The 18,865-nt window shown below is 39.1% G+C and overlaps 1 protein-coding gene across 1 annotated transcript in view; it reads right to left on the bottom strand.

The window, feature by feature from the left end:
• Positions 1–18,321, bottom strand: part of CCDC102B (coiled-coil domain containing 102B) — a 166,204-nt gene extending 147,883 nt beyond the window's left edge. Inside the window, exons 1-3 of the mRNA XM_040984767.1 lie at positions 17,714–18,321; positions 13,582–13,799; positions 5,541–5,670 (exon numbers count right to left, since the gene is read on the bottom strand). Of these exons, the coding sequence (XP_040840701.1) occupies positions 5,541–5,670; positions 13,582–13,799; positions 17,714–18,319 (954 nt within the window). The 5' untranslated portion in view covers positions 18,320–18,321. The remainder of the gene's footprint in view (positions 1–5,540; positions 5,671–13,581; positions 13,800–17,713) is intronic.
• Positions 18,322–18,865: the final 544 nt, after the last annotated feature.

Genomic DNA, 18,865 nt, shown 5'->3' with positions numbered 1-18,865 from the left:
GACAGCACTTATATCAGCAAAGTGATGTCCCATATGCTCCATTTTCATTCTGCGTTAACAGAATTCAGAACAGTGTTTAATCCGCTCACACTGGCCTGATAAGCTCATTTATGTCATGCAAAAAAAATTTTTAAATAAAAAAATCCAAGCTGAGCACATTTTCATGCTGAACAGTACATCAAGGGTGAGGGGTTCACTCCAACGCTCCCCAAAATCTGGAATCTTCAGGATGACAAAGCAGTAGGCACACCAGGCTAAAGGACAAGTGCAGGAGTTCAACCACTACCTCACACTGCAGCCATCAGATGGAACACAAGCCACTATTATCAAACAGAAGCATTTCTAACAGTAAGAGGGCATGTGTTCATATAATATTTACCCAGGTTACTAAGCATATTTACTCATCACTGCATGCAGGGAGATGTGTGCTGCCTTCTAGTGAAACTGCACTAAGTCACAGCGGAGGGGGAGCAAAAATACCTCACATCATTTCATTTGGATAAAGCCTAGTAAAATCTCCCGCATTGCTTTGAGGCAAAAAAAGGAAGACACTGGATAGAAGTAACTGTTCTTCAGCTAAGTGATATGTAAACTCCGAGAGTGGCAAGATGGGACTCCCTGGCGGGCAGAGAAGGTGCCCTGTGCTTGCTCTTGCAGATGGAGCAGACAGCACCAGCCTCGGCACGCAGCAGGAAGGAGGACAGGGGAATCGAACCCCAGACAGAGAAAACATCCCAGAGCTGAGCAACACTGCACGGCGAAAGGAGCAAAGGCTGTCTACTGCCAGCACCCGCCCCGCGGACGCCCACCCCGCGGACGCCCATCCTGTGGGCAGCCACCCCGCGGACAGCCATTTACTCCTTTGAGACTTTCCATCTTTTACTCATGCCTTCCCCACCTAGAAAGAGAAGTGATTTATCTGACTGATCAGTGTAACATGAGAGTGGGCAGGGGTAATTCTACTTACACCGCTCACTGTCCCATCATCACCATTTCTTTGGAAAACAGGAGAAGCACACGACCCACAATCTTTCTCAAGGATGCAAGATGTACAGGGAGAGGGTTCACGTAAAATGGGGCTTCCAGCAGGCCAACACAGCTGTACACAGAGATACAGCCGAACAGGAGTGCTCACGATTCAAGGAAGCCCACTGTCCCTTTAACATTCTCAAGCCTAGTTCAGAGAAACTATCTGTGTGGGAACCTGTTTCCTGCCCTTTTTGTCATCCCAGCATCCAGCTGAGAGACCCAGGGACAGCAAGCAGATCTGGAGGGAGGAGGAGTATTACATGAGGGGGCAATGATGCACAAAGAAATAATCCCTATTCAGTGAGCATTTTTCACTGAAAGTCAACTTTTTGTATGTTAGAGATATGAGAATAAAAATAGTGGTGTTTGGCCTAGTGCAATAGCCTAGTGGTTAAAGTCCTCGCCTTGCACGCACACGCCCGGATGCCATATGGTTGCTGGTTCCAATCTCGGAGGCCCTGCTTCCCATCCAGCTCCCTGCCTGTGGCCTGGGAAAGCAGTCGAGGACAGCCCAAAGCCTTAGGACCCTGCACCCACTTGGGAGACCCAAAGATTCCTGGATTCAGATTGGCATAGCTCCAGCCGTTGCAGTCACTTTGGGAGTGAAGCAAGATCTTCCTCTCCATTTCTCCTCCTTTCTGTATACCCGCTTTTCCAATAAAAATTTAAGAAATCTTAAAAAAAAAAAATAGTGGTATCATTGTTGGCTATCCACCCCATCAGAATCTAACAATTTGGACAGGTGTGTCTGGATTCACTTGGACTTCAAAGGGGTAGTCCTAAGTGTTTTGAACAAAGTTTCTGAAATAGGCAAAACGTGAGTCAAGCTAGATCAACAGTAATGATCCAAGCAAGGCAATATGGAAGAAGAAAACCGAGAAGCCAGAGTGCTGTCCAGGTACACAGCAGGACGAAAGGCAAGACAGAATCCACAAGGTATGTTAAAATTCTCAGTCACTTCAATCAAAGTCACCAGGACAGCTCTGAGAGACAAGGTTCCCAAGTCTGCTCTGAGCTCCCGCTGCACTGACGCTCCCCCTGCACTCAGCTCTGAGCTCCCCCTGCACTGACGCTCCCCCTGCACTCAGCTCTGAGCTCCCCCTGCACTCAGCTTTGAGCTCCCCCTACACTGATGCTCCACCTGCACTCAGCTCTGAGCTCCCCCTGCACTGACGCTCCCCCTGCACTCAGCTCTGAGCTCCCCCTGCACTCAGCTTTGAGCTCCCCTGCACTGATGCTCCACCTGCACTCAGCTCTGAGCTCCCCCTACACTGATGCTCCACCTGCACTCAGCTCTGAGCTCCACCTGCACTCAGCTCTGAGCTCCCCCTACACTGATGCTCCACCTGCACTCAGCTCTGAGCTCCCCCTGCACTGACACTCCCCCTGCACTCAGCTCTGAGCTCCCCCTGCACTCAGCTCTGAGCTCCCCCTACACTGATGCTCCACCTGCACTCAGCTCTGAGCTCCCCCTGCACTGACGCTCCCCCTGCACTCAGCTCTGAGCTCCCCCTACACTGATGCTCCACCTGCACTCAGCTCTGAGCTCCCCCTGCACTGACGCTCCCCCTGCACTCAGCTCTGAGCTCCCCCTGCACTGACACTTCACCATTCACTCAGCTCTGAGTTCCCCCTGCACGGACGCCCCCCCCCTGCACTCAGCTCCAATAAGGACCCCGGAACTACATCCTGACTTGTGCAGAATCGTTCCTACCTAACATATCTCTTCAGATTTGTAAAATTTTGCCTAAAATTAACTAGTAATTCAAATATTCTAGTTTCCACAAATCACAAAGATGCTTTGAGATGTCTGAGAAAAGCCTTCGATGTGAGCTGTAAACAGAGGAGTTTCACGGTGTCTGCACTTCCATAAATGGACATTATACATTATAAGTTATACTGTTATTATCACAGGCAGATAGAAGGTCTTGGTAAGATCCATAAAACATACCAGGTTCAATTATATATACTTCAAAGAACAGTTTCTAACTGTTACTTCATTTTTCCACTGGAGACTAATTTTAAAATGGTGGTAGCACTGTTACATACAGCAAAGCCCTCCTTTCATTATGAAAAGAATCAGCTTCCCGTTGTTAAAAAGGAGTTATTCTAAGTATTTTTAATAATTGATTTACATGAACTTGGGTCAGATTTTAGAGAAATCTTTATATCAATATATTCAGAATGTATAATCTAGCTCCCGAACAATATATACAGACTTGCAAAGGAGAAACTGCTAACTATTAAATCCAAACAGTGACCAGGATGTATTCCTTGAATACGCGCTATCTTGGTGGCATTTTCGATATTTACTGAGATTTAATAAATAAATCCTTATATTTCTCTATAGCATCAGTGATTTTTAGGATTAGTTTCCTTTAATGCAGACCAGACTTTCAGACACATTTCTTAAAATCTGAGTCTAGCAAGTACATCTACTTCCCGTCCTAACAGTTGCTTATCTTTCCGTCAGCAGTTCTTAGCCAGGGATGTATTTGCGTCTAACATTTTCAGTTACCTACAAAAGAATTCTTCTTACATTCTAACAATCCCGTGATTGAAGAGCAGAGCTACAGAAAGTGAAAGTCACATTAACAGGATTTTTGATCAAAGCAGGAATAACAATGGAGAGTTCTTAGAATACCTGGAAGGGTTTCATCTTGAAACACCTGCTCCTGTCAATCAACTAAACGGAGATTCTGAATACATCATGCGTTATCCTCACTAGCCCACAATTCTAATTCTAAATGTAGCAAAAATTTCTGATGTAGTTATATTATTGAAGAATTGCATGTGATTAAGTACTCTTTGCTTAGCTTACTTATTTTATCAAAAAAAATCTTACCATGGTCCATTAAATTTTAAATATATATACATACCAGAGTTCTTTTTGAAAAGGATATTATACATTCTTTGTTAAGAATGTAAAAAATATAAATACTATCATAAAATAATTCAAATCATGTTTATAAAATTACATTTATAATCCATTTTTATCATCTACAATTAAAATGTGAATTTCGGGCCAGCCTTGTGGCATGGTGAGTAAGGCACCCCCCTGGGACACCAGCTTCCCACGCATGGGTGCCAATTCATGTCCCTACAGTCCCACTTCTGAGTTTCCGACTAATGGCCTGCAAAAGCTGAGGATGGCCCAAGTTTTGCGCACCTGTTGCACATGCAAGAGACCAGATAAAGCTACTGGCATCCCTGCCACCCAATCCTAGATGTCACAGCCATTTAGGAAGTGAGTTCAGTGAATGAAATCTCTCTCTCAAACTGATTTTCAAAATAAATATTTTAAACTGGATTTCTTTGTCATTCATTTGTTCAGCTTTGTCAGAGTTGCTGAAAAATGCACTCAAAACTAGGCACATTTTCTACAACTTTTCAATTTTTTTGTGTTCTGAAAACCTTGTCAGCATTTTACCGAGCAAAATTGTACATACATTTAAATGTGCACATGAATTATACATGCATACACACATAGAAACATGAACATAAACTGTATTTACATACACCTGCAGATGTGTGTGTACAAAAACACGTGTGTGTGTACAGCTCTGTCACCTAATGGCCATCAAAAACAATCCTCATTTACATCCTTCGCCTACATAAATTTGACAATTTAGAAAAACAATTTCAGATTTCCCATTAAAAAAAAAACTTTGAAATGGAGGTATTACACATTGTTGATTGCACACACTGCTTTGTAAACAAACTCCAAAAAATGAGCGTTGCTAGGTAAATATTAAATTATTTGATATAGAAGCTGGCGTCTGAAACCAAGCAGCATCATATAGGTCTGCATTGCTAACTAGTGGTGAGATGGAGTAATGCAAGTAGGTTTTCTAAAAAAAAAAATTAAGATCTATTCCTCATTGAATGAATGTTAACTTTTAGAAGCCATTATTAAGCCATTATTATTAACGTTTAGAAGCCATTATCTTAAAGAACATTTGTGTTTTGAACTATGTCTAGATTATAGTAATTCTGAGCGTGCACAGCCATGATACTTCACTAGATACCTGGATAAGAAAGCACGGTAAGTCCACCTGCCCACATGTAAACACACTTGTATATGTCACACATTTGCTGCATATCAATGCATTTGAAATTATTCAGATTGTCTATGTTTGATCAGTTTTTTGTTTTGCTTATTCTTGTCCACTTATTTAATTAAATACTTTATACACAGAATATGCATGACTGTTCAGGTAGCCAATATTAACTTGTCACTTGAACAGTTCATGACCAGAGCTTATTCATGAAAATGTGAAAGAACAAGTGGCTGCTCCTACAAAGTTTTACCAACATGAGGCGTACCAAAAGAGCCTGTATGGGATCCTGGCACATGCAAGGCAAGGACTTTAGCCACCAGGGGACACACAGGGCCCTGAATTCAGTATGAAAAACAGCATTTCAAACAGTGCTATTTAAAGAAAATTCAAATTTTAACCATCCTTGTCGGGTGGGCCTCCTTCCCATTGTGAAGCATCCATAAAGGACACTGTTTCATCATGTTCCCATACCTCCGGCACACTTGGCGGCTTCGATTCATTCAGCTCTCCATACTTCCGCTTCCACAACGACAATTCTGATTCAAGTTGCGCTACTTGTTTTTCCAAAGCTGCACGCATTCTAAATAATTAAGAAAGAAGACTTTCAATTTCAAAATAATTTTGGAAATACACCCGCTTTCTACTTTTTTCCATTTTTATGACATGTGGGAATTATAATAAAATATTTCTAAAGTTACTAAAAACAAATATTGAAGAGTTTAATTTTTCATTAGGCCCATATAAATTTCATTTTGCCATGTTGACTTTGTCGTGCTGACTTCATCTCTTTGTCATAGATTTTGTGCATCTCTCTCATTCACATTATTTCCTAACACAGCAGAATGTAGAACTTGTAATTATTACCAAAGGACTATGCTGCTGTGGTAATGTGGGGAGAAATAGTGAGAGGAGGAAGCAGGGAGGAATCCCTACAGCCATGAAACTATCATGGAAATAATAAAACACTAAATTAAAAATAACATGCTTCTTAGTTTAACATGGCTTTTTTGTATGTACATCTTTGAAGAATCCTTTGAGATGACACAATATGGCAAAGATCATACTAACAATTTTAAAAATTATTTATTGGAGATATAAAAATAAATAGTTTCAGTTAAGGGTTAATAAAGCGATCTCACAGTTATCCCTATTTAAGATAACTAAAGTTGTCTATATGCTGAACTAAGAACAGAAACAGGATTAAAATATGAGCTTTTAGTATTCCAGCCAATATATGTGTTTTCTTTGAACATAATGACCATTGAGTCACTAAAAATAACTGCTTAATTTGCAGGTGCAATTGCTTTATTTCAACCTTTGCAATGACCTGAACGTTTCTGTGTGGTGGAAGTCTGTACTCTTTTCCTCAACTTCCACAAAGATGATTCATCACCCTTCACTTCTAGGCTCTGACTATGCAAGGATTGGGAAAATCAGAAGCTTGAAAGAATTTGCATGGCTGGGCTCTAATTAAACATATTCTGATCACTTTATGACACTAAGAAGTGTGGACAATGCTAAAACCTTGATGCATATAGACCACACCAATGTCTTTTCATGGCATTAGATGTCATTACAAAGAACACAGCATGTTCAGAGTTAGAAAATATATGCAGATGCAAAATTGAATTTCATTTACATATTTAAAGGAAATGTCACTTTTCCTGGTAGCAATACTATGAAATTTACTCAAAATAATGTTAGACTGTAAATATATTAGTGTCCTTTAACCACAAGTATAAGAGCTGTACTTAAGGGTTATATAATTGTATTTTCAAAAACTAAATCATAAAATTGGAACAGGATACAAAATAATTAAAGCTTAGTTTAGCATAAGATTCGTGATGGAAAAAGAAAAAACAAGTTACTGGGTACTGTATATAGGTTTTTGGTTAGGAATAAATTAACAGCAAATATATCAAATTAAATTATAAAGTCAAACATATGCTATTAAAAATATCTAGGCTTACTGAATTCTGTGTGTGCGACTACTACTTTATTTAAAAATGACAGCCAAAATTTCTGTGGGTGAGTAAACCTGGTCAGCTGATGACACCCAATCATCACAGGGTATGTTTTGTTATACTGTATTTGTGTATTTTAGATAATAAAAGCTATTAAGGAAATAAGACAAACAAATATTAAAATTGGGTAACCCCCAATTTTAAAATACAAAGTACAAGTTGAAACTACCATACTAAAATGTTAAATTTTTGATATTAACCATGTTTTAAGATGTGGCTAAGAGAGAACAGATTGAAATATGAATTGGATATTGACTTTGAAGTGTGAGTTTAGAACACAAGTGAAATGAAATTGTATTAAGTCTGATATTTCCCAGAAATATTTGTAAGAATCAGTACCTTTGTAATTTTAATTTATAAAATTCACATACATATAATTTGATATTTTGTCAGTAGTTAAAATTTAAGGAATCTAATGAAATCTTATGGAAAAAGACATTTGCTTTTAATAACTTCAATTTTATGTCTGCATACATTGAAAAATTTCTCCATAAAAGTCTGAAAATTTTAAAGACATAATGATAGCATAATTATATTTAATAATTTGAAAGAGTCTAAAACTTAAACTTTATGAATTCAAACTCTTTGTATTTTATGAAATCAAATGTCAGTTTTTTTTAACAAAACCTGCTGGCAAGCGCGTGGGGAAAAGGTGGTAGGAGTGACTAGTTCAAGCCACTCCTGGACTAGTATAAGTCAGTACGGAGAGCTTGCAAACAGCTGAAAATTGGTCTACCATTTGACCTAGCTATTCCATTGCTGGGAATATAGCCAGATGAAGTGAAATCTGCATGTGAGAAAGTAACCTGCATCCATGTAGCGACAGATAGCATCACAATCTACAGTAGCAAAGACACGGATACAACCAGAAGCCTGCCCAAAGTTTCAAGAGACAAAAATATGTATTTTTATTATTTGTAAAGAGCTACAACTGGGTTAGGAGAGGGAAGGAACAGATAGGATATTCCCTAAAAATTATCTAATGACATTAAGGTTCTTAAATATTTTTAATATGTTCCTATCAAAAAAGATAATTATGACTTTCTGCAGGAAATCACCCAGGCCCTTGTAAATATCAGTTAATGCAGCAGAGGGCACTCTACGATGGAATGTCAGCATAAAGCTATGAGTTTGTTTTCTTGTGAACTTTTCTCCATAATATGGCAAATTCATGCTGTAGAAAAATATAGGTATGGCTTATTAACTTTTTTCACAAAACAGAAACTCAAATTCATTTTACACAATTTTTAAATTATTCATATACAAATACTCAATTTCCTGGCCTAATCAACTTCTTTCAGAGACAGTGTCAAAACTAATTCCACGGTTAAGTCTATTGTTGAAAGGTAAACTAGCACCATGCTTTTCAACCTTCGAAAGGACAAAAGGGTATTAGTATTGCACTAAAGGATATTATACTTGCTCTGCACAGATTTTTAAAGAACTGAATAAAATAAAACTCAGCAAAGATGCAGGTAAGATACAACCTTCTAAAATTTATGGGTATATGTGAATTATCTTCCTATGCAATTTCTTAAATATACTGATCCCATAATTAGAAATATGAGTATCTAAACATGAAGATGCTTGAAATATTTGAAATATTCATTCCCAGAAATGAGAGGTGCTAAAATAATATGTGGCAATAAATATTAGTCATTTTGGAACTGTGGAAAATGTCATTGAAAAATATTGAATCAGTATTTTCTGAAAGGGCCTAGCAATGTCAAATTTGCTTGCTTGTTTGCCGAATCAATTATCTTGTAATGGCATGTATATATTCATTTCTATAGCAAATTAGGAGCTCACATTCTACTATTGCAAATAAAATAAATTTTAATAAGAAACATGGAGTGTGCCTCTTGTACCATCTTATGATTGCACTCCCAACAATTACATCTTTCACCAGGTATTCTTACTTGCCACTAGTTTAGCTAAAAGTCACGGATTTAAAGAGGAAGTGCTGCACTCAGGCTCTCCCATGGGTGCGAGACAAGGCCACACTCAGGCTCTCCCATGGGTGCAAGACAAGGCCACGCTCAGGCTCTCCCATGGGTGCAAGACAAGGCCACGCTCAGGCTCTCCCATGGGTGCAAGACAAGGCCAGCCTCAGGCTCTCCCATGGGTGTGAGACAAGGCCACGCTCAGGCTCTCCCATGGGTGTGAGACAAGGCCACGCTCAGGCTCTCCCATGGGTGTGAGACAAGGCCACTCAGGCTGCAGGAATGGTCTTCTTGTCAACTGCATCCTTTCCTGCTACTAATGACGTGTTCTACATGTCAACGCAGTCCATCAAAAGGTGCCAACTCAACACCTCACGTAATATCTGACATGGCTAGTTTCTCACTGTTTAGGTGCACCTAGCTCTTCCAGACCATCAGGTTCTCTGTAGTCATCTAAATTTTCTACCTTGCCATCTTTAAGTCACAATATGGAAATTTCATTATATAACACGCTTGTTTCTATGAGGTTATTATTCACCGAACTGAACAGTACTCCAAACACAAACAGCTTACTCTCTTTGACAAAGAATTTTTACTAGGGAGCAGTGGTAGAAATGATCTCTTGAATTTATTCAGCTGCTCTCTGCACACTATCAAGAGCATTTTCCCACTGGATGGGAACCTAGAAAAAACTACATTCGCATCTCTTCAACTCAAGCCACCCACTCACTGAGATTCCAGGAGGAAGAACTTAGATAAAACAGACTGATAGTTGTAACACACTGTATCCTTGGGAAACTCTGCGCTGTCATAGAAACCCAGATTGCGGTTGTCTCCTGTGGGTTACGTGCCAATGTTGATCTGTAGAGACATGCACCATGACTCACAATGTCCAAGGATGTTTTTTCTTAAATAGGAGAGGGAAAACAAAGCCAATCAGAGAGCTTCTTCCCCTTCCTCTTTGGCCTTTGTTTTGTATGTTGAATTGCTGAGAACTGGATGACTTACTTACTCTAGGTAGTGGTTCATTTATTCTGACAAGTAGAAACATGTGTGTTTTTATGTGCAGTAATGAGTGTGTAAAGATGGCATGCACACGCTATTAAAACAAACAATTAACAATAGAAGTTTTCTCCCAGGACAAAGCTTCTTCATATTACTCATATTACAGCATCTCGATGCAATGACTTTGTGGTCAAGTTCAGAAGAGGTTTCAAACACCAAAAAGTTAAATTCTTCAGAAAATAAAAAATACTGGGATTAGAAATCAGTAGGGACCTGTAAGTCAAGAAAATATTAATGCTAATACATGCAGAAGCCTGAAGTTTCAATTTCATTCTGTTTTCTTCTAACATGGTTCTCTTAGTAGGGCTTTGAAAAATTTGTCCTCCATATCCTTGTGACCCTCAGCATTTAACCAAGCACAAATGGAAAACACTCAGAAAAAAAGAGAAGCAACTGGTGGTACTTCTGCTTTTCAGAGGAACAAATGCAGAACTCTGGCTGACGGAAGAGGGTGCTTATTTTGTGGAAGACTGGTGTGCAAGCTAAGCACTGTTTTAGCCAATTTAAAGCAGAGAATGAAAACTACAACTAAAGAACTTCAAAAAGTTCATAATGGATTAAAATGTTTCATTAAAATGTTAGAAATCTTAACTGACAGGGATTTTACTCTGTTAGCTCTATCTTCAGACCAGAGAAGGTCTCCCCAAGAAGCCGTTGAACTTATCTGGACAATAAGATGCTGGACTCTATGCTTTATATATGCTTGCAATGAAGGAATCTCAACTGAACTTGAACTGTGGTTATGCAACAAGGTGGAGGAATCCACCATGGGGGGAGGGCTATGAGAAGGGTGAGGGGAATCCCAGTGCCTATAAAGCTGTATCACATAATACAATGTTATTAACAATAAAAAAATAAAAATAAATGTTAGGAATCTATACATAATTTTTCATAAATATTTTCAATGAATATATTGAAGACCTTTTGTGAATAAAGTATAGTGGCTGTGTGTGGTGGGGAGAGAGACATAATTAAACATACGGAAAGTAAATAGAAAATATTTTTAGATTTGGAATTCACATTTTTTTTTAAAAGATTTTCAAAATTTTTATCGGAAAGGCAGGTATACAGAGAGGAGAGAAAGAGAAGAAGATCTTCTGTCCGATAAGTCACTCTCCAAACGGCTGCAATGGCTGGAGCTGTGCCAAACCGTAGCCAGGCACCTATTCTAGGTCTCCCACATGGATGCAGGGTCCCAAGGCTTTGGGCCGTCCAGGCCACAAGCAGGGAGCTGGATGAAAAGCAGGGTTGCCAGGATTAGAAAGGGGGCCCAGATGGGATCCCGGTGCAAGCAAGGTGAGGACTCTAGCCACTAGGCTACCGTGCAGAACCCAATTTGGGATTCACATTTTAGAGTGGATGGAATATTCTGTACTGGGCTGATACTTTTTAAGTTGATCATGAACAAAAGGAAATATAGGCTAGTTCATATTGGTTTCTTTCCCCCAAATTATTTGCATATCATTCTTACTAGATTTCTGTGCAAAAGGCTACAACATACATATTTTTTTTTTTATTGTTCCTTACATTGTATTATGTAGTACAGTTTTATAGGCGCTGGGGATTCCCCCCACCCCTCCCATACCCCTCCCCCCATGGTGGATTCCTCCACCTTGTTGCATAACCATAGTTCAAGTTCAGTTGAGATTCATTGCTTGCAAACACATGCCTAGCATAAAGTTCAGCGTCTTATTGTCCAGATAAGTTCAGTGGCCTCTTGGGGAGACCTTCTATGGTCTGAAGATAGGTCTAACAGAGTAAAGATCCGGTCAGTTAAAAGCCCCAACAAGGCCTCAGTATCAATATACAACATTATGGAATTAATTGACATAGTAATGGGTAGACAATATGTTAAAAATAATGCAAGTTCCATTCTTCGAAACATCTGGGTTGAGACAGTATCAATGACAGGTTCAAAAAATAACCAACAACCAAACAAAAAATTACAGGTTAAATCAAGGCAAACATGTGGTATCTAATCTTTTGGGATTCACTCATTTCCCTTAGCATTATAGTTTCCAGTTGTGCCCATTTAGCCACAAAGAACTGCATTTTGTTTTTTTTAATAGCTGAGTAGTATTCCATGGAGTAGATGAACCAAAGCTTTCTTATCCAATCTTCTGCTGATGGGCATTTCGGTTGCTTCCATGTTTTTGCAATTACTGATTGTGCTGCAATGAACATAGGGATGCAACAACATACATATTTTTGCAAAGGTGGATCCTGTAATCACCACATCCTTATGTTCCAACCGTAAAGTGATTTTGACACTTGTCCTTTGAACTCGAGTCAACCTTTGGATTGCTTTCATCAATAATTGTATCAGAGTGAGGTTATAGAAACACTAGTTTTTTAATTGCTTATGTTCATTTCATTTGGGAGAGATAGAAGTTTGTCATTTTTTGGTTCACTCCCCAATGATCACAGCACTTGGGGGAGTGGACCAGCATGGAGCCAGAAGCCCAGGATTCGCCGTTCGGTTGCTCTCGTGGGTAGCCACACGTTCTCCTCTCAGTCTGTCCACTTGTAGCACACTGGAGCAGGTCTTACACCCAGGTAACTTCTGGTATGAAATGCTGGCCTCCAAAGTGGCACCCTAACCACCATGCAAAATGCCAACCTTGTCATGTGGCTTTTGAAGCCACGTCACAAAAAAGCCATACGTTTCTGTGTAGTTTTCAGTCATTCACCCACAGTCCAGGCACAATGCTGAGAAACCACAGCAAGTGGATGAGATCATTCAGGAGTTCCAAATGAGAGTGCAAAGAGGACTGAGACCTACTCTCAGGGCGTGGGAGTGGGTTAAAGCCCAGATACTGCAGCTTCCAGCTGCCTATGCCTTTGAACCAGCAGATCTATAGCATGCAAAGCAGTGACTGACCAGCACAATACATGACTGTGTTTGCTTTAGAAACAAAACACCCAGAAGAATGTCCCAGAAAAAAAATAGATCACTGTCTCTATTATTAGAAAAGGGACAACACTTCAATATCATATAACTAGAATACATTAGAACCAAGATTAAGAACCAGAATAATCACAAGCCTAGATCTCTTTCCCTATAACATAATGGTCAATGTGTAAGAATCTTCATCAGCAAGGAGTGCCTCATGAAATTTTTATTTTTCCATTCACTGAACTATATTAGTGCTGCAAAAGTCAGATATACTCTGAATATTTTAATCATACATGTTAGCAATTCCAATACAGTTAAAAGTGAGCCTTTCGGAGGTAATGAGAATACGGCTGTAATAAGCGTCATTTCAAAACAATGAAATTCCTAAATTACCTTTCAAAATTCAAAATATAAACATATACAAAGCTTATTTTTTCAATCTTAGAAAGCAACCACTAAAACATGAGGAAAATACATCGTTAAATGACCAGCTGGTCAAACTTATCAAGTGTGAGAAGTTTGAAAAGCAGACTCGGCTAAGGAATGCTGTGTTCAGTACTTACTTTCTTTCCTTCCAGAGGATTTTCTGGAAGTCGTCCAAATGCACCTGCAAAGTTGACATGTCAGTTACTTCCGTCTCCAAAGGCAGACTGATTGCCTGCAATCTTAGCTCAGGTTTCACTGCACAATTTCCAGAACCACATTTCTTAAACAAATCAGGACTATCTAGATTGGATTTCATCTCCTCATTTAATCTTAATGGATTGATAACGACATTTTCCTGGGGGGGGAAAAGGCATAAGATAGTTGGTGTTGCTGAATATTTAAATCTCAGAGAAAAAAAATAAATGCAGGGTCAAATGAAATGAATATTATGAAATGGCATCAAATTCATTATATTCATTTGTCATTCACAAGAGTTTTTATATGTCCAAACTAACTTACCCCAAGTTCTCCTTACCATAAAACAAATTTCTCAAAATGCCTGTCCTTTTAATTTCATCTTTCCTAATTATAGCTAAGGATAACTCTATCAAGTTAGACAGCTCTAAAAAGTTTGAATTGAAAATCTATAAGTTTCTTTATTCACAAAATACTCCAGAGTTTCAATATAAAGGCCACTGGTTGTTTCTTATATTTTAGGAGGGAAAAATTAAAATTATTTTCAGCGAGTTCTCATGTAGCTCACCAGCCAAATCTCAAGTAGAATGGAGTGGGACGCGTTAATAAATGAGGGCCAGTTGTTATAACAGCACACTCATCAAACATCACAATATTACAAAATGTCACTGAACTCACACTGTAGATAGTTACATATAATTAAATTTTCCTTGACTTGTGTTTGTAAGTTAAATAAAGTCATGCTCAAATAAGATTAAATGATAATTGTTTTCTAAACGCTATTCTTGAAGAGGACAAGATGGTCAACTGGGGAAGGCAGATGTAGTGAATGCAGAGAACACTGGAACAGGAACAGATGGAGCAGAGCTGGAAAGGGCAATCAGTGAAGTTCCCAGGAGTCCACTGGAGGGAAGTGGGAGCCACACAGACAAAGAAAAACTGCTGAAAGCATCCAAGGCACCCCAAGTCACAGAGAAAAGCCTGGGGGTTTCAAACCAGTCCAAAGGGAACAGAGTAGTAATAATCAAAACAGCCTGGTACTGGTACAAAAGCAGACACCAATGGAGCAGAATAGAAACACCAGAAAAGAGCCCACACATGCACAACCATATGATCTTTGACAAGAGAACAGAAAACAACCCAGGGAAGAAAGAAGGGCTCTTCAGCAAATGCTTTTGGGACACTTGGATAAAAGCCTGCTGAAGTAAGAAATAAGACCCCCACCTTTTACCATGCACAAAGATCAAATCTAAACGGACAAATGAAGTAAACCTACACCCAGAAAGCATCAAGCTAATAGAGGAAAATATAGGAAATACTCTACGAGATATAGGCACAGCAAAGACTTCCTAGAAAAATCATCCAAAGCAAAGGAAGTCAAAACCAAAATAAACAAATGCGACTACATCAAACTAAGAAGCTTCTGCACAGCAAAGGAAACAATCAAAGCATAGAAAAAAAAAGCAACCAACACAGTGGAAGAAAATCTTTGCACACTACACAACAGACAGAATATACAAAGGACTCCAGAATAATAAGAACAAAACAAACCAGTTAAGAAATGGGCAAAACAAATGAGCAGACAATTCCAAAAGGAACAAATTCAAATGGCTAACAGATGTAAGAAAAAGATTTTCAATCTCCCTAGCAATAAGGAAAATTCAAATAAAAACAACACTGGAGTACCATTTAACTTCAATGGGAATAGCCAACATACAGAAAACTACCAACACCACCTGCTGGTGAGGATGTGAGGGAAAAAGAACCCTACTGACAACACCTGCTGGTGAGATTACAAGCTGGTGCAACCACTGTGGAAATCAGTATGGAAACTATTCAGGCAACTGAAAACTCACCTGCCCATCCCACTCTTGGGAATATATCCAAAAGATCTGATACATTCATATGAGAAAGCAACTTGCACCCCCTGTACTCATTGCAGCACAATCAACAATCACACAAGCATGGAAGCAACCTAGATGCTCAGTGAAAGAAGACTGGATAAATAAACTGTGGCACATGTACTCAGTTATTAAAAAGAATGAAATTTTACTATCTACATCCAAATAGTTCCAACTGGAGACCATTATGTTAAGTGTAATGAGCCAGTCCCCAAAGGACAGATATCATATGTTCACTCTAATATAAAACAACTTCCATCAAAAATGCAAAACAAAAAGTGAATAAACACACACATGCATGTAACCCCACAAATAGAGGGTATAATGCAGACCAAACTACTAGGAGTTAAGGAAAATCAACAAAGCATTTCTACTAAAGAATGAGGGTAAACTACCAAAGAAGCTTGAATCTACCAAAGCAAAAAATTACAATACAAAATGCTAACAGTGTTCAGCCCACAGAAGGAGCAAAAAGTTGGAATCATTTCTCTTTCATCTCTAACTTTAAGTGTTTGCTCCCTAATGGCCATTGCAAATATGGCTGAGGGGTTGTTTTGCTCATCTTCTTAAGGAATAGTTCTTTCTTATTGCAATTTTCAGTTGTTTGATGTCAAATCTATTTTTGCTGTGAATTTTGCCTTTTTTCACTTCCTATTCATTTGTTATCTTTTCCAATAAGTCCTTCTGATTCATTAATAGAGCATCAATGACTTTTTGATTGTAAGCACCTGGGGTTTCGACACTATTTTTGCTACAGCTCATGAGCTGTCGCTCATGTTATTAGCATTTTTGTTTCACTGCCACATGAGTCATGATGTAGCATCAATTTCTACAAGAAGGTTTTGATTTTCTTTTTCATCACTTTAGCTATGCACTGGTAATTCTGTAGCATCTTGTTTAACTTAATGTTGACCAAAACTTTGTTTTTCTCCCTGTTGTAAACTGTGCTTTCTGGTTCTGTATTCAATGGGATATATGATGGAAGTGAAGTGCACACTAACTTGTCAAGATATGGTGACAGTGCAGCATGCCTCTGTATCCAAACCAAAGATGGGCTCCCAGTGAGTCTGTTGAATACATCCTGAGAGTAGGATGCTGCACTCTGACATGGCCCATGCAAACAATACCAAGAAGCACTTCAATAGCAGAATGAGGAGCTTAATGACTGTTGATGAAAGACTACCCATTGCAATACAGGACAAGTCAGTAGGAGGAAATGCAAAAGGTAGCTTATACCTAATGCAAGTTCTACTTTTTATCAGAACGGCTTATGATCTTACAGATGTTTCTAGAGATGGAAACTAGTAAGGAAGAACAATGTAAAATGAGTTCATAAAGTTTTCCGAAACTCCATGAGTTGTAAATAATCCTTACCAGGTTTAATGTGAGGAAGGAAAACTCTTGAATTAGTAAGTGTATAAACTGTTATACTGAGTGAAACTTCATAAGTTTAACCTGTGCAAAATTCTCAGAAATGTCAATATCAAAATGTACAAAATAAGTCTGAGTGACCAAGCGAAGCATTTCCCAGTACTCAGTTTATGAAGAGTTAACTGCATAACCAGAGTTCCAAACCCTGGGAAATATTCAAACTGTTCTGTGAATCATTCATTAGTATCAACTAGGGTAAGTGGACAGAAATAATTTCAAATATTCCATTTTCACCTGACAAAATGCTCAAATTTTGTTGTAAATAAGAGTGAAGTCACCAATACATGCCAAATTGGGTTCTCTCAAAATTAAAGTGTCAATATCCTAACCATTGGTACATATAAAAATACTTATTTGAATATAGGGCCTTCAGAGAACTGATTGAACTCAAATGGGGTTACTGAGTTGAGCAATGATGGACTCCATGTCAACAAAGGAAATGTAAGCACAGACAGGCGCAGAGACAAGACGGTGTAGAAACCCAGGCAGGAAATGCTGTGTGCCAAGGAGAGAACTCAGAAGAATCCAGCCCTGTCGACACCCGGGGGTTCAGTTTCATTCCCCTAAACTAGTGCATCTCTACATCTCTGGTGCTAAGACACTCGGGTGATGGTGCTGGTCCCTAGCTTCCCAGGAGACGACCGCAGTCCCCACGGCCTCGTCACCCACTCCAGCTTCCCCTCACTACGTAAGTTCCCCAAAGTGCCTGATCCTCTGGTTCCTCAGGGCAGCAGTTTCTCACCTTATTATTCACACTCTCCCCAACAGAACTTTGCCTTCTCACCAAACACTCTGCCATATGCTCACATGCTTGTGACCTGGCTGGCAGTTCATCACCACGTTCACTGGACAATCCTACGAAGCCGAGGGGCTTCAAGTCCCAAGTAACATCAGCGGCTAAGGGCTCCTTTTGAAGTGGTGGACTCTGTTTCTTTCTCTGTTCATTCAGTTCTTTCATCGCCATCTCTAATTTTATTCTGAGCTGTCGACTTTCTTCCCTGGCACTGTTCCTTTCGGCTCGAACTTTACTCCATTTCTCTCTCCAGTTGGCCGTGCAATCTGACCACCACCTCATGGTCTTCTCCATCTGCGCAGCTCTGGCCTTGACTTCCTCAAGCTCTCGGAGGCGAAGTTCCTCACAAATGTCCCACTCGTTGGTGTGAAGTGCACGAGCACAGACATTGTGGATGGCATGAGACTGCGGCTCGTGGAGGGGCAAGCAAGTGTTACAAGTGTCCTTGGGGGAGGAACCGGGGGCTACTGTGCAACTGCGTGATTTAATCAGAGACTGTTGCATCTGAAAGATTTGTGTTTCCTCAATTAATCGATGAATGGAGTCCAAATTCATGTTTAAGTCCTAAGAAAAGAGGACAAAATTACACCTTTAAATTTTAATTTCAAGAGCATTGAAATACATTGAAATAATGAAGTTCATGTAAGCAATACATTTTCTGGCGTAACTAAAAATATAGATGAATTATGTATTTGCAAATTTCCCAATAAGAAACTATTTATCATTAAATTTTGCTACACAAATAAACAAAGATGCAATTCAAAATAAATGACTTAAATAGTTCACTTTAGCAAGACAAAAGTGAAATGGACCAAAAAGAGGCATCTTCCCACACAGATCACACACTACACGATCAGGTTTTTCAAAACCCTGCAGAGAAATTAAAACAACATTTTAAAAATAAAACAAGAAGTTAAAAATGTAGCAGAAATTAAAATAAGATTTTCACATAAATAAACAGATAAATGAATTTATAAATGCAGATCATTTTATTCACTTACCCACCCATTTATTCAGCAGAGAACTGTAACTATATCTAGAACAAGTAGATCTATTAAAGTAATTGTTAAATGATACAAGTTTATTTAAAAGTTAGAAGAC

This window comes from Ochotona curzoniae, unplaced genomic scaffold (genome assembly GCF_017591425.1).
Source record: "Ochotona curzoniae isolate NIBS_2020 unplaced genomic scaffold, NIBS_Ocur_1.0 contig_43, whole genome shotgun sequence".
Classification (NCBI taxonomy): Eukaryota; Metazoa; Chordata; class Mammalia; order Lagomorpha; family Ochotonidae; genus Ochotona; species Ochotona curzoniae.
This window is presented reverse-complemented; position numbering and strand designations above follow the sequence as displayed.